Source organism: Vicia villosa, linkage group LG3 (genome assembly GCF_029867415.1).
Source record: "Vicia villosa cultivar HV-30 ecotype Madison, WI linkage group LG3, Vvil1.0, whole genome shotgun sequence".
Lineage (NCBI taxonomy): Eukaryota > Viridiplantae > Streptophyta > Magnoliopsida > Fabales > Fabaceae > Vicia > Vicia villosa.
In genome coordinates, this window is record NC_081182.1 from 213,046,004 (window position 1) to 213,059,053 (window position 13,050).

Here is a 13,050-nt window from a genome sequence, read left to right on the forward strand (position 1 = left end):
TTTAGGTTTTTGACCAATTGACCAATGACAAGCATACAATTGGCATGGATGAATTTTTATTTTGTTAATTACTTATATAGCCTTTTTGTAGTGTAAAAAATAATTGATGGAAGGGTAAGATAGTAAGTTTGGGCAACATTATAGTATTGGGTAGATAGTTGATATGCAACTGAATAGATCAAATTTAAATTATTATTAAATTAAATAATCATTACCAAAACACATAATCTCTGCAATCAATTTGTAATTTATGAGATATTATAAAACGTACCCGAATGTTGACTCTTATAGTATTTAGAATGTGTCTCCAACACAATCATCTATCTTTTGTTGTTTGAAATGAGAATCCCGGTTGCCATTATACAAAATACCGGTTTATGATGTAAATTTTTTGTGTGTTCACCATATTAAATTGTCCTTGAAACTTGTCCAATTTTCCGAAACTTTTAGTCATCTCCTTGACGGTGCTTCCTCCTCCAGCCATGATTATCAGAAAAAAATACTTTGTTCGTTTGTTAGATATAGGTATGATAATCCTGGATATCTTCAAGAATCGTGTTTGTTCACTTTCCAAACAAAGTATTTCGACCCTATTCTTGTCTGGGTTCACGAAATCTTTGCGGGAATAATTCTTGAAGAATCAATCTGTTTCTGACAATGGAGAACAGATCAGAATGTAGAGGAAGTATTTAATTTCGTGTTTCAAATCGAGACCAAAAGACTCCTTATATAGGAGACCAATAATAGAAACGAACAGACACACCTTTTCGGAAAACAGTTATGTCTGTTGGAACGGGTGCAACTATTCAAACAAATCGTTATGTTCGTTGGGAACGGGTGCAACTATTCAAACGGAACGTTATGCCCGTTTCTATTATTCATATTCAATTACGCGTTTGGCTCGACGAGCATGCACTCCGCACTACCCTAACTCGTTTCAAACTTAACGCATAATTGCATTGGCCTATAGTAAATCACATTACTACCAAAATGCGTTGATGATACTAAAATCACCAACACGAAACATTGCTTTGATGAGTTTCTCTTTGGAAGATACCTCAATTCAAAAATAAAATCACAAGTACTATATCCATACCTACTACATGCTTATATCATTCTTCTTAATTTGTTGCGCTACTCTAATCTCAACCGGCCGCGTTCTTCTTGGAATCCTCTTAGCCACACTAAGTCCATTATCTACTTAGTTTCATTATCCTATCACACTCAATCCCTTAATAGAAACAATTTCTTCTCTTCACTCATCTGATACAATGCGTACTTGAGTCTTGACCATACTAGTCGACGACTGCTCCTCGAGGTTGGATAGTTTTTCACGACCAGTTCACTAATGATTCCATCATTCTTGGTTAGGTCCACTTAAACACAAACTTGGTTCATTGTTTCGAGTTCAACACGTTTGTAGCTAAATGTTCCCTAAAAAGTAATTTGTCGTAACTCTATTGATTTTGATATCGTAAATCTCCTACGGTAGCCATGCCAACCCCCATAGCTACTTCCCAACCATGCAGTCTCATACTTGTAGAGTTAAAATGCATTTACTAACTCATTGCAACTTAACCGATAAGATAATCCTTTTACGGTCACATTCCAGTCACACAGTCATCCAATACTTGTTGTTCCCAAATCTGTCACTGTACTAACTTCTCAAAGTGTACATCTCAGGATAGTGCTTCCAACATCTCTAGAATAGCCACAATACAACTAACCATACTTCATGGCTTGAACATTCTTTCTTGGAATTCCCCGACACTCCAAAACCTTGTGTGTCTTGGCTTTATCGAGACTGGCATTGCTTCACTATCGAGGGTCTACGGATACTCCTCTAGATACATCTCCCGTTGAGCCAACCCAAGATATACCCATCTATTCTAGTACTGATCACCAAACATTGAATAACAGCCACACAATGTGCTGGTTAGGGTACGACAATCACACATAAATTCCAATCCTTGATATTCACAAGCTTATAGCCCACGAAACATCTGATTACACATCAACCACATCACCTCTTCTATACCGGCCCATCAACAATCCTTCTATGGATTATGGTGGATCCTTAAGAGACTGTGATAAACGAAACATTGCTTAACGAGTTTCTCTTTGAAAGATACCTCCATTCAGAAACAAATTAAGTTCTTGTTGGTGTAGTACAATCCTCTTTTACTAATGAAGGAGTTACACTTAGGTTTTGATATTGTTGATTAATGATTTGAATTTGAAAGTTTGAGTGAGAATTAAGAATTCATAGGGAGTTATTAATAGAAAAAAGGGTTTAGTAAAAGTGGAACAGAAGAAAAGACTTGTTTACTTTTTATATAGATGTTAAATTTGTATTGATAGGGTTTCGCTTATTTTATACCGTATTTATAATTTTTGTAATTGTATTTATAATATTTGTAATGGATTAACATATAATCATATTTATAATTTTATTACGCCTGATTTAATAATATTTTTTAATTATTCATTATCTCATTTTACATTTTTTAGAAATAAATATTTATAAATAATTTTGACAAAAGAATAATTAATCCTATTTTAAACTTTGAAAATAAAAAGAAACGATTTTGTTTTTTGTTTTTCTTTTTTAAATTTAAAAAGAACAAAAGAGTATCACTTATTTGGATTTATTGATGGTAAATAAATTTTTGTTTAAGCATATTTTTATTTGAGCTTGTCAAAATGGAATATATTTACCACACAAAAGGTTCTTCCCACACAAATGGGATTTTTTTTTTTGGTGTAATGTGAATTTGGTTTTGAAATATGAGTGAAATGTTGAAATTTGAAGTTGTTTTACTGTCAACATGAAAACCGTGATATGAGATGGAGTATGTGGTCCCCAAAGTGACAAGGTTGGCTTTAATCAAAATGGCTCAACAATTGAAAAAGGCTCTTGAAATATGGCTTGATTTGGCTCCAAGTTTAGCTTCAAATTGGCTTAACCAAATGGCTTATAATTTGGCTCAATGAATAACAAAAAAATGGCTTGAAAAGTTAAAACTTAAAACCAAGGTTTGAAAGAATGGCCCAAAAAGATGACATGAAAACAAATTATCAAATTAAATGATGTCATTTTAGATGGAAAGATCAAAATGAAATCAAATTCAAATACTTTAGAGGGTCCCAAAATTTTGAAAAGTCTAATTTTTTTTTGCATTAATATTAATAAATATATAAATTAATATAAAAAAATTTTATAAATTAAAAAATATTATAATAAAAATTCAATACAATAAATAAATGTCTAAATAATTATAATTTATTTTGTTTTATTAACACATACTCCCTTTAGTCTCATTTATAAGAAAATATTATCTTTTTAGATACATTGAATAAATAATGTATCTGGACAACATACTGTCTAGATACATTATTTATTCAATGTATCTAAAAAAATGATTTTTTCTTATAAATAGACTGGGGATAGTAATTATGTGTTATATGTGTCATTTTTATTTATTATAATTATATTATTTTTTTAAAATTTATATCCATTTTTTAAATTAGAACGGTGTCCCGTGCATTGAGCTACCTTCATTTGAAGCATGATTTATAGGATTTTCCACCGACAAATTATAATTGTGACAGTACAAACAAAAAACCAGCGCAGCAGAAACCTAACTATACAGAATTGTACAGCTACCATAGTTATTGATGCTAAATTTAGGTGATTGTTAGTTATGTTAGTTTGAATAAATTAGTCTATAAACTATAATACATATTACCTACAAAATCAGACCATATGATCAAATTTATCTACAATGAAAACTCAATCTCCCTAACCAAAATCTGTATTACATGTCCTAAAAACCTACACAAAGAATCTTTAAGCCAAGCTACATAAGAAAAACTAATTAACTCAAAATCAACATTGAAAAATAAACAATGTAGTATCATATTTCTTTGGACTTCCACTCCAAAATTGCTGATAAAAGTGTGTAATTAGGAATCAAAAACTTATGAGGCAAAGCCATGTTTGTCATTGGTGATTTCTCATTCTCTTCAAGCCATTTCTCAATCGCTTTTCGGTCATACGTATATCCGTCTGCAGCAACGCACGGATCGTCCATCACATCCTAAACCAAATCAAGTAAACCACAACGATCAATCATCTTCGAAAATAGTCGTGATTTAATACAAAAGGACTCGAAAGTGAGTGTTTAGTTAAGTACCTGAAGTATAGGGCAGATGAAATGGTTTGGAGGTTTCGGTTTAATAGTAACCATTGAAGCGGAATGATGAGCTTTATCAGCAACTTCTTTAAGCTTCTCCAGCGCGGGAAGCACGTGTTCTAACAAATCGGGCCGGTCTCTACGCCGAAGCTCAGCGCAACTCAAAGCTAATCGAGCCAAGTCTAACGTCTCTTGAAATGGCCATGAACCTGCTTTTTGATCCAATATGTCGGTTAAGTTACCGCCTTCTATTGCTGTTTCAACCACATGAGTAAGCGCTGTTGCTGGTTTCGCTGTCAATAACTGTAACATCACTAATCCGAAAGCATAAACATCGGATTTCGTAGATATTAAACCGCTCCTTTGATACTCGGGATCGATGTAACTGAGTGTTCCAACAGGCGCTGTGTCTTTGTACATAGTAGATAAATCATCTGAATCGAGGATTGTTGAAAGACCGATATCGCCAATCTTGCTGACAAGGTTACCACCGAGCAAGATGTTTGCTGGTTTCAAGTCGCGGTGGATGATAGGCTGTGGCTTTGTGCTGTGAAGAAAGGAAAGAGCTGACGCGATTTCCCAAGCGATTCGAAACCGATCAAACCATGGGATTGCGGTGGTACTGTTTTTCTGAAATAGCCTATCCTCCAAGCTACCGTTCTCCATGTATTCGTACACAAGGCAACCGTGATCGGGACATGCGCCAAGAAGAAGAAGCAAGTTCGGATGACGAATTCTGCTTAATATCTCTAACTGAAAGCAAAGAGAAGTTATTAGTCTTTTTTTTTTCAGTTCAATTCGAATTCGAAATCGTATATTCGTATAGCTTTCATACCTCCTGCTGGAACTGCTTGCTTTGGCTGATTCCGGCCGAGTGGAGAACTTTAACAGCGACAGTTGTATGATGCAAAGTGCACTTATACACCATTCCGTACGCACCCATTCCGATTCTCAAGTCTTCGGAGAAAGACGAAGTAGCTAAAACTATTTCATCCCACGTAAACTTTCGGTACTGAGGCGTGGAACCACTTAGAGCATCCTCGAGTTTTTCTTTCTCTTTGGCAGCGCGGATAGCTTTCAATTCCGTTTCTTTTCTTTCCGAAGCTTCTCTTTCGGCGGACTCTTTCAAATATGCGGCCTCTCGTGCCGCCGCTTCATATTTCTCAATTTCTTGTCTTGCTAATTCCTCAGCCACCTCTTCTTTAGCAATAATCTCCTTCATTTTTATGGATTCTCCTGATCTCCTCTTGCTTAATTCACTTAGCTGCTCAAAATAATAACACATTTTACTCCATGTCACGATGTAAATCACAAGATTTTATTCCAAATATATAGAAAAAATTCATCACGCAATCGCTACTCTAGAGTATTATACTTATCCGGAAGTATGAAAAGGTGGAAAAACGGGTCCGGCTTGGCAGGCATGTCCATTTTTCTGGCACTTTTTTATGGGGCGGGCAAAGGTTTAGGCCTGCACCATCTAATTGGTCCGCCCCGCTCCGTCCCGTTATCTTGTGGGCTTTTGTAGGCCCGGGTATTAATATAAATTTTTGCAATTTTTAGGCTTTAAAGATGCAGTGCTCGCGAGCGAGCTCCGCCCTCATTTTTTTCAGGGCGGATCAAGGTTTTAGGCTCGCGCCCTCAATAATGCCCGCCCAGCCCTTTTTTTTCAGGCTTTTGTGGGACGGGCCTAAAAGAAGTTAGAAGTGTTTTTGTCCAAAAGAAAATTGAATTACCTTGCGTGATGCATCGATGTTCTCGGTTTGAGCTACCGCATGCATTCCTTGGGCATGTCTTAGTTCAATTCTCAACTTTTCCAGCTCAAGGTTAAAATTTTCCTGATAGATAACAGCATACCACAATTAAAGTTCATTCTTGTTAAGAATTTATCAAATTCTCGTCAAAGATAGCATCATTTACGGGAAGTGTGAATTCGAAACAAGTACTATTTCATCGAGTCCAACGAAAGAAAGAAATTTCAATTACCTGTCTATTAGGCGACGAAAGTCTAGAAGCTAACGGCGAACCCTTAACGGAATTTTGACCAGTGACCCACGATTCAGTATCCGAAGCAATGCTTCTGTAACTAGAAGCCCGACTCAAAGCACGACCAAAATCTGAGTTTCTAGCTGAACTTGTAGCAACATTCTCTCTTCCAAGATCAATGGACTGCCCTCTAGAATGACTAGCTTCATTCAAACCCGGAGCTGTGTTTATCAGGGTCTGATTCAAACTCGAAAGAGCTTGAAATCGTTGTGTTGCCAAAGACGAGGAATGCAAAGCAGCATACGATGCAACCGAGCCAGAATCTGTCTGAGTAGTAGAAGTGTAGTTCGATGAGCTGCTTGAAGAAAAACTGATTTCGCTCGTGTCATCCGTAATGCTTTCGTCAACCTGCATATCTGACGGCCGTATTGACAAATTTCCTTTCGAAACAGCATATACCGTACAATATCTCGGAGTACATGCCGAAATTTTCGCAGACATACCCTTATGTTTACTGAAAACACGACAAAAAAAAATCGTATGATCAGATGAAGACCGCAAGCGTTAAGCATAGAAAATGTTGAAGCTTCAAATTTGGTACCTTTTGAATAAGCTGCCAGATGAAGCGCCAACGACCAACTTGGTTATCGCGTCCTTAGTTACTTCCTCTGCTACGGCGGACGCCACATCATCCGATTCAATTACTACAAGATCTACATGAACCTGTTCCAACAATATCAGAATAAAGATCCTAAAGTGCATTATTTGCTCAAATTCGTCTTCATGAACAACGATATCGTACCTTTCTTTGCTCGCACATTTTCTTAAAAGGTAGAAGCATTTGTTGCGTCTTCCACTCCATTTCCTTTTTGTAAGCAGCCGCTACATCATTACGCACTTGTGAAATCGGGAGATAATTACCCACTGGAAATACAAAAATATCGAATTATCTATCTAGACAAAGCTACAATAACCACCAGAAACTCACACACGACCCTGAGGTCCTAGTTTGGAAAACGGGTGATGGTGTACAATCTAACAATATCGATTTTTGTCAGTTGAATTGGGCCAAGCCCAAAGGGTATTAACGAAAAATTAGTCATACTAAACCGATTATTTTAGAAAGAGATCAAACTTCATTGACCAATCTCTTCAACATATAGGTTCATTTTTTTTGCAGTTAATATTAAACTTAACAAACAATCATATTACTTGGTGTAGGGACTCCAGTTATACCAGCATGAACATGTATCAACTTGAAGATAATCATTCCCTCAGGAACAAACTTGTTGAGTGTCCATTGTACCACATACTTGCTTTTCTTGTTCCCCTTGATTGCTAGAGCCACAACCGAATGCCGCGTTCGGCTACTTTCGTTCCCCTCTTTAATCCTATCCATCTCTCTTCCTTCACTAGAACAAACTGAATTATCTTATCTGCAACAATTCAAAAGAAACAATTAAGACACGAACACCAGACACACAGACACTAACAGACACAGACACGAACACCAGACACAAACACACACAGATACAGACACCAGACACAGACACTAACAGACACAGACACGAACACCAGACACAAACACCAGACACAAACACGAATACCAGACACGCCAACAAACACATACGGACACCAGACACGCCAACACACACATACGGACACCAGACACATACACAGACACGAACACCAGACACAAACATGTAGAAACCAAACATGTCTTAATATGAAGTGTCGGTTTTGAATACAACGCTAATTTCTCAAAACAAACAAACTATTTTTTCCATATACATATTCCTTCAATTTTGAACAAGGGTTTCATATTTCATTTCTTCAATTTCATGAACACATATACTTTTCTTAAAAACATCAAATCTCCATATGATAAACTACACAAAATTTACAAAAACAGACACAAAAAAAACAGCAACAACAACCTTAACAGAATTTTAACTTAAAAAAACAAACGTACCAGGTTTGAAATTGTTCAGTAAAATCCTAGCTGGCAAAGAAAAATAGTTTCACATTTTCTTGAATGAAACCATTTTTTTTTCCAAGCTTCAAATGAAAATTTCAAAACACAAGATACTTTTGGGTTGTTTTTAAAGTTTGAAGAGAGAAGAAAATGAGAAGAAACAACATGAAACGTGACAAAGTGAACAATGGTCCCCACATCTTCATCATGCTTTATGCTGAAATTATAATTGTCAACTACTACCTCCATTTTATATTTTTGCCATAGTTAAACTTTTAAGTTTTCATTTTTATATATATATATATATATATATATATATATATATATATATATATATATATATATATATATATATATATATATATATATATATATATATATATATATATATATATATATATATAATTTAAAATTCATGTATATTTATACTAAATATTTTTATATTTATTATTCATTGATATATAATTTATTTACAAACTCTAACTCGACATATTAAAAAATATTTATCTATAAAATAAAGTGGTAATAATTATTAAAATTTTACACATAATTGTGAATATTAAAATTCGAACTCCGATAATAACGTCTGATAATAAATATGCGGAAGTCATATAAATTACTTTGTCCACAAGAAATTATTTATTTATTTTTATAATGTAATGATTATATAAGTTTTGAGGGAGTTAAAAAATTCAACTAGTTGCATTAATGTCAAGTCAGTGCAGCTATTTTATTGTGAGATAATTTTCTTGTTCATTGTTTGGTGAAAGCTTCCAATTTTGAAATCAGTTAACTGACATCACACGTGATATTTTTATTTAGTCAAAGTTGACAGCAGCAAGAGGCAAGTGTATGTATGTACTATAAGACATGTTATTGTTAGGTGCAATTTTAAGTACTCATATTTTAATTTTTAATTTTTTTTAATCTTTAATTTATGAATTAGGTTTTTTTTTCTTTCTTTTTTTTCAGATTTTATATTTTCATTTTATTCGAAGGTCATTCTTTTTATAACGTAACGAAATAGTCTCTATGTAATACTAAAGAACGTTATTGTAGACAATTCTATGGCGACCAATGATCTGATAGATAATTTTAATGTATATTTTCAACCAACCCCAACGGATAATGACCTAATATATGGTGAAAAACATGGGAAAAAAGGAGGTTGAATAAGGTGGTAATAATCAAGGAATTAAACAGGAAGTATTAGCTTGAAAATTATGGCTAAGGGGTTTAACAGAGAATGGTGATAAACAACGTTTGAAAATAACTAAATATGAAGAGACTTGTCTTCGACATACTAGTCACATCGACCAAGAAGTTCGATTAACATGTTAGGCTTTGGTTTGAAAGAGTCTCAAGAATAGATCCACAAGATTATGACTACTTTCTCTTTAAAACATGTCCAGAATTTCAAAAAGGTTTACATAACACAAACCTTCGACAAAGGGTCAAGTTTGATAAGTACATAATATGTTTAGGACTTAGCATATTTTTAAGTCTAAAGAGTCAGTTAAGTAAAAGATGTCTCGACAATGCTTTAGAAATTAATCAGAAACTCTCAAAGGCAGTTAGGAGGTTCAAAGGCAGTTGTCAATGTGACAAATAGTTTGCAGCAGTTTTTAACCAATGAAGATGCGTGGAAATAAACTAGAAGTTTGAAGCATGTGTAAGGGGATACATGTCGATTACTGAGAAAATAGCTATTACCGACGGTTATCATTATAGTAGAATATTATGCAGACTCATTTATGTAATCATGGTTGCAAAATTCATCAAATATTCTCTATAGAACTAAAGTATCCAAATTTCAGAGAAAAATAGTTTGTGAGAAAATGCATGAGTCTACATCCTCCCTTTTATTTCTTTAAATCTTTTGTATACAAAGCAATTATTTTAATGACATTTAGCAATTATTTTAAAGTTTACGTTCAAGTTTCACACATTCAAACATTAAGTCCAAATCACAAACACTTTTCATTATATTTGTCTACACAAATTGTTCTTAAATTTTTTCGAGTCAATCTCTTAAGTGAACTAAGCATGTGATTGTTTGCTAAAAATAAAATAGGAGGTTGAAGAAGGAATTGATAAGGAGGTTGATGTAAAGTCTGAACTATTAGGTGAGAATATGGACATAAAGAGGTCTAGAAGGGGGGTTGAATAGACCTTTTTCCCTTAAAGACAATCTCAAAAATATTTTAGGTCCCATGTGAAAGTAAAACACAAAAATAAGAGAGATTGGAAGCATCAGAATAAACTTAACCATATAAAATAATGCATGATGTTCACTATGCACTTGAATGCTTATAATGCAAGTCAATCACAAAACTACTCAAGTAGCTTTGAACAAATCTATTTTAAAATTCTTAGCATATATGTTCTATCAAGACACAATTGGTTTCATGATACTTCAATAAGACTGATACACCACAGACATAGGCTTATACATTAAATCTCTATAAGCAAAGTCTAACTTATGTGGCATACAATCAATGCATAAATGAATACTGGAAAATCGAAATGAGATAAAGGAAGAAGAAAAGATACACAGAGATATGTAATGGTTTGGCGTTCGTCCTCGCTTTGCCTACCCCACTCTTCAATAATGTTGAAAAATATTGGAAAATAATCACGATCATCTACTATTTTGATAAGTTTGATTACAAATATTTTAGTTGCAACGAACTATCAAACAACAATTCTCTTTGTAGATGTAGATACTTAACTACTAACAAAAATAAGATCTCTAAAGATCTTGATCCAATAACCTCTTTGTCCGCAATAATTCTGCTCCAAGTATTCGTGTGTGGCAATCCAGTTGATCCCACCGATCTTTTGTTTGAGCAATTTCCATAGCCAAACGTTGATTGGACAACTCCTAACTTTGTCTGCAAGCAATATTTCTCTACCTACACTAAATCTCTCCAACTTCTTCCTTGGAGTATAATGGAAACTCTATTATTGATGAATAACAACAAACACCAAATGACATTCAAGAAATGATACCTACACATGTTACAAAGAGAAAACTTCACACAAAAATATTAGATATCCTAATGTACCACTAATTTGTTGATCGGAATGAAAACATACATCATCCCGTTTAAAATTAATTAATTTGTCTCTTACGACTCTACAGATATTCATATATATATATATATATATACATGTCATTTCTTCTCTTTGATTAAAAACAGGGCCGACCTGATAAATGATGAAACCACTGAGACTCTAAAAGCCAAAAGAGGGCTAAGACAAGGTGACCGCTTGTCCCATCTCATATTTGTTATTGTCATGGATTATATGTACAGGATCATGCAGAAATTGAAGAAAAATCCAGATTTTAACTTCCACTCAAAGTGTGAAAAGAAAAGCATTATAAACATTAGCTTTGCTGATGATCTTCTCATCTTTACTAGAGGAGATATGGATTCTGTGCAGCTTGCAATGCAAAAATTTGGAGAATTCTCATAGGCAACAGTTATGTATGTTAATCCTGGGAAAGGTAAGGCTTATTTTGGGAATGTAGAAGAGGCGGTGAAGATCCAAATTCTTAATGTTACTGGTTTTAAAAAAGGCCCTCTCCCTTTTAGATATTTAGGGATTCCTTTGACCAGTAGGAAACTATCTGCTAATAATTGTATTGGTTTAGTTGAAAAGATTATTTGCAAGATCAAACATTGGTTAGCTCGGCTTCTTGCAGGTGGTGCTCAACTCATTAAGAGTGTGTTGTTTACGATTAATAACTTCTGGATGCAGTGTCTCCCACTGCTTAAACAAGTTATTCATCGAGTGGAAGCTATTTGCCGGACATTTCTATGGACGGGAAGTGATAAAGTAACTAGAAAGAGTCTGGTTACTTGGAAAACTGTTTGTAAACCAAAGAGTAAAGGTGGACTAAATATTATAGGTCTTCTACACTGGAACAAAGTGAAAATTCTAGTAACTCACACGCGATGTCGTACTGGATGTTATGACATCCTCAATTACACAAAATAAAATGTTAAAACAGAAGTGCATAAAAACAGTAAAGAACACAGCAAATTATTCACCTAGTTCGGTATACAACAATACCTACTCTGGGGGCTACCAAGCCAGGGAGAGAATCCAATATAAGCAGAATTAATTCAGAGTTAAACTCCCCTGTTTACTACTCCTCACTTAAGACCTACCCAATGTAGTTCCAATCTATTCCTAGACCTGAGTATCTCCACTCACTCCCCCTCAATCACAACAGTGATTACAAACAAACATTACACAAATTAGAGAGAAGACACACTTCAAAAACACACCTTGATCTACTTAAAAGCTTCAATCAAAAGACACACACTCGTGCTTAAAAGCTTAGAGTGACAAAGTACATAAACAACCAATTCCAAAACAATCATCAAAAGACAATTTCTTGGAGTACAAGAGACTAAACACATAGCTACAGAACTACGGTTCTTCACAATTAACAAATCTTTCTCTCTACGTTCCAAATTAGGATTGCAGTCTTCTTATATGCAGCTCTTAGGTCTCGGGCTTTCCAAAAACCAAATTAGGGTTAACCAAGTTAACCTAATTTACGTGTCATCAGGTTGTTACAGAATGTGTTGTTAACGAAATCTTCTAGACGAAATATTCAGCACACAATAAACAGTTTCCTAAATTTTAGATTGAGAGAAATCAGGAAACATAATAATAAAACATAACAGCTCCTGCGGTCAGGCATGGATGTCATGACATCGGTCATGACATTCACTAACAAAACTTGTATTAGCTTAAAACATATGCAGCCTGCATAACATCATATAAAGCATGTCATGACATCGGTCAAGACATTAAACACCCAGGGATGTTTTACCACAAATGCAGCCAACATGAAAACACCTACACAAAGCGTGT

At 34.4% G+C, this 13,050-nt stretch overlaps 1 protein-coding gene across 2 annotated transcripts; it reads right to left on the minus strand.

Annotated features, from left to right (window-relative positions):
• Positions 1-3,895: 3,895 nt before the first annotated feature.
• LOC131593451 (U-box domain-containing protein 35-like) lies at positions 3,896-8,346 on the minus strand. Of its 2 annotated transcripts, none has more exons than XM_058865944.1 (9): positions 8,155-8,346; positions 7,395-7,618; positions 6,985-7,106; positions 6,784-6,905; positions 6,183-6,696; positions 5,933-6,034; positions 5,032-5,460; positions 4,197-4,949; positions 3,896-4,100 (listed from the first exon to the last, which is right to left on the minus strand). In XM_058865944.1, exons 2-9 carry the CDS (start codon positions 7,579-7,581, stop codon positions 3,918-3,920), a joined length of 2,412 nt encoding a protein of 803 aa, XP_058721927.1. In that variant the 5' UTR covers positions 7,582-7,618; positions 8,155-8,346; the 3' UTR covers positions 3,896-3,917. The 2 variants fall into 2 exon arrangements, with proteins under 2 accessions (XP_058721927.1, XP_058721928.1); XM_058865945.1 differs by having other exon boundaries at positions 7,419-7,618; positions 8,155-8,345.
• Positions 8,347-13,050: the final 4,704 nt, after the last annotated feature.

Coding starts and splice junctions, on each gene's coding strand:
- LOC131593451 (XM_058865944.1), bottom strand. CDS start 7,581: ATGGATAGGATTAAAGAGGGGAACGAAAGTAGCCGAACGCGGCATTCG. Junction 6,697..6,783: donor TCTGGCAGCTTATTCAAAAG/GTACCAAATTTG, acceptor TCGTGTTTTCAG/TAAACATAAGGGTATGTCTG. Junction 4,101..4,196: donor TCATCTGCCCTATACTTCAG/GTACTTAACTAA, acceptor GATTTGGTTTAG/GATGTGATGGACGATCCGTG.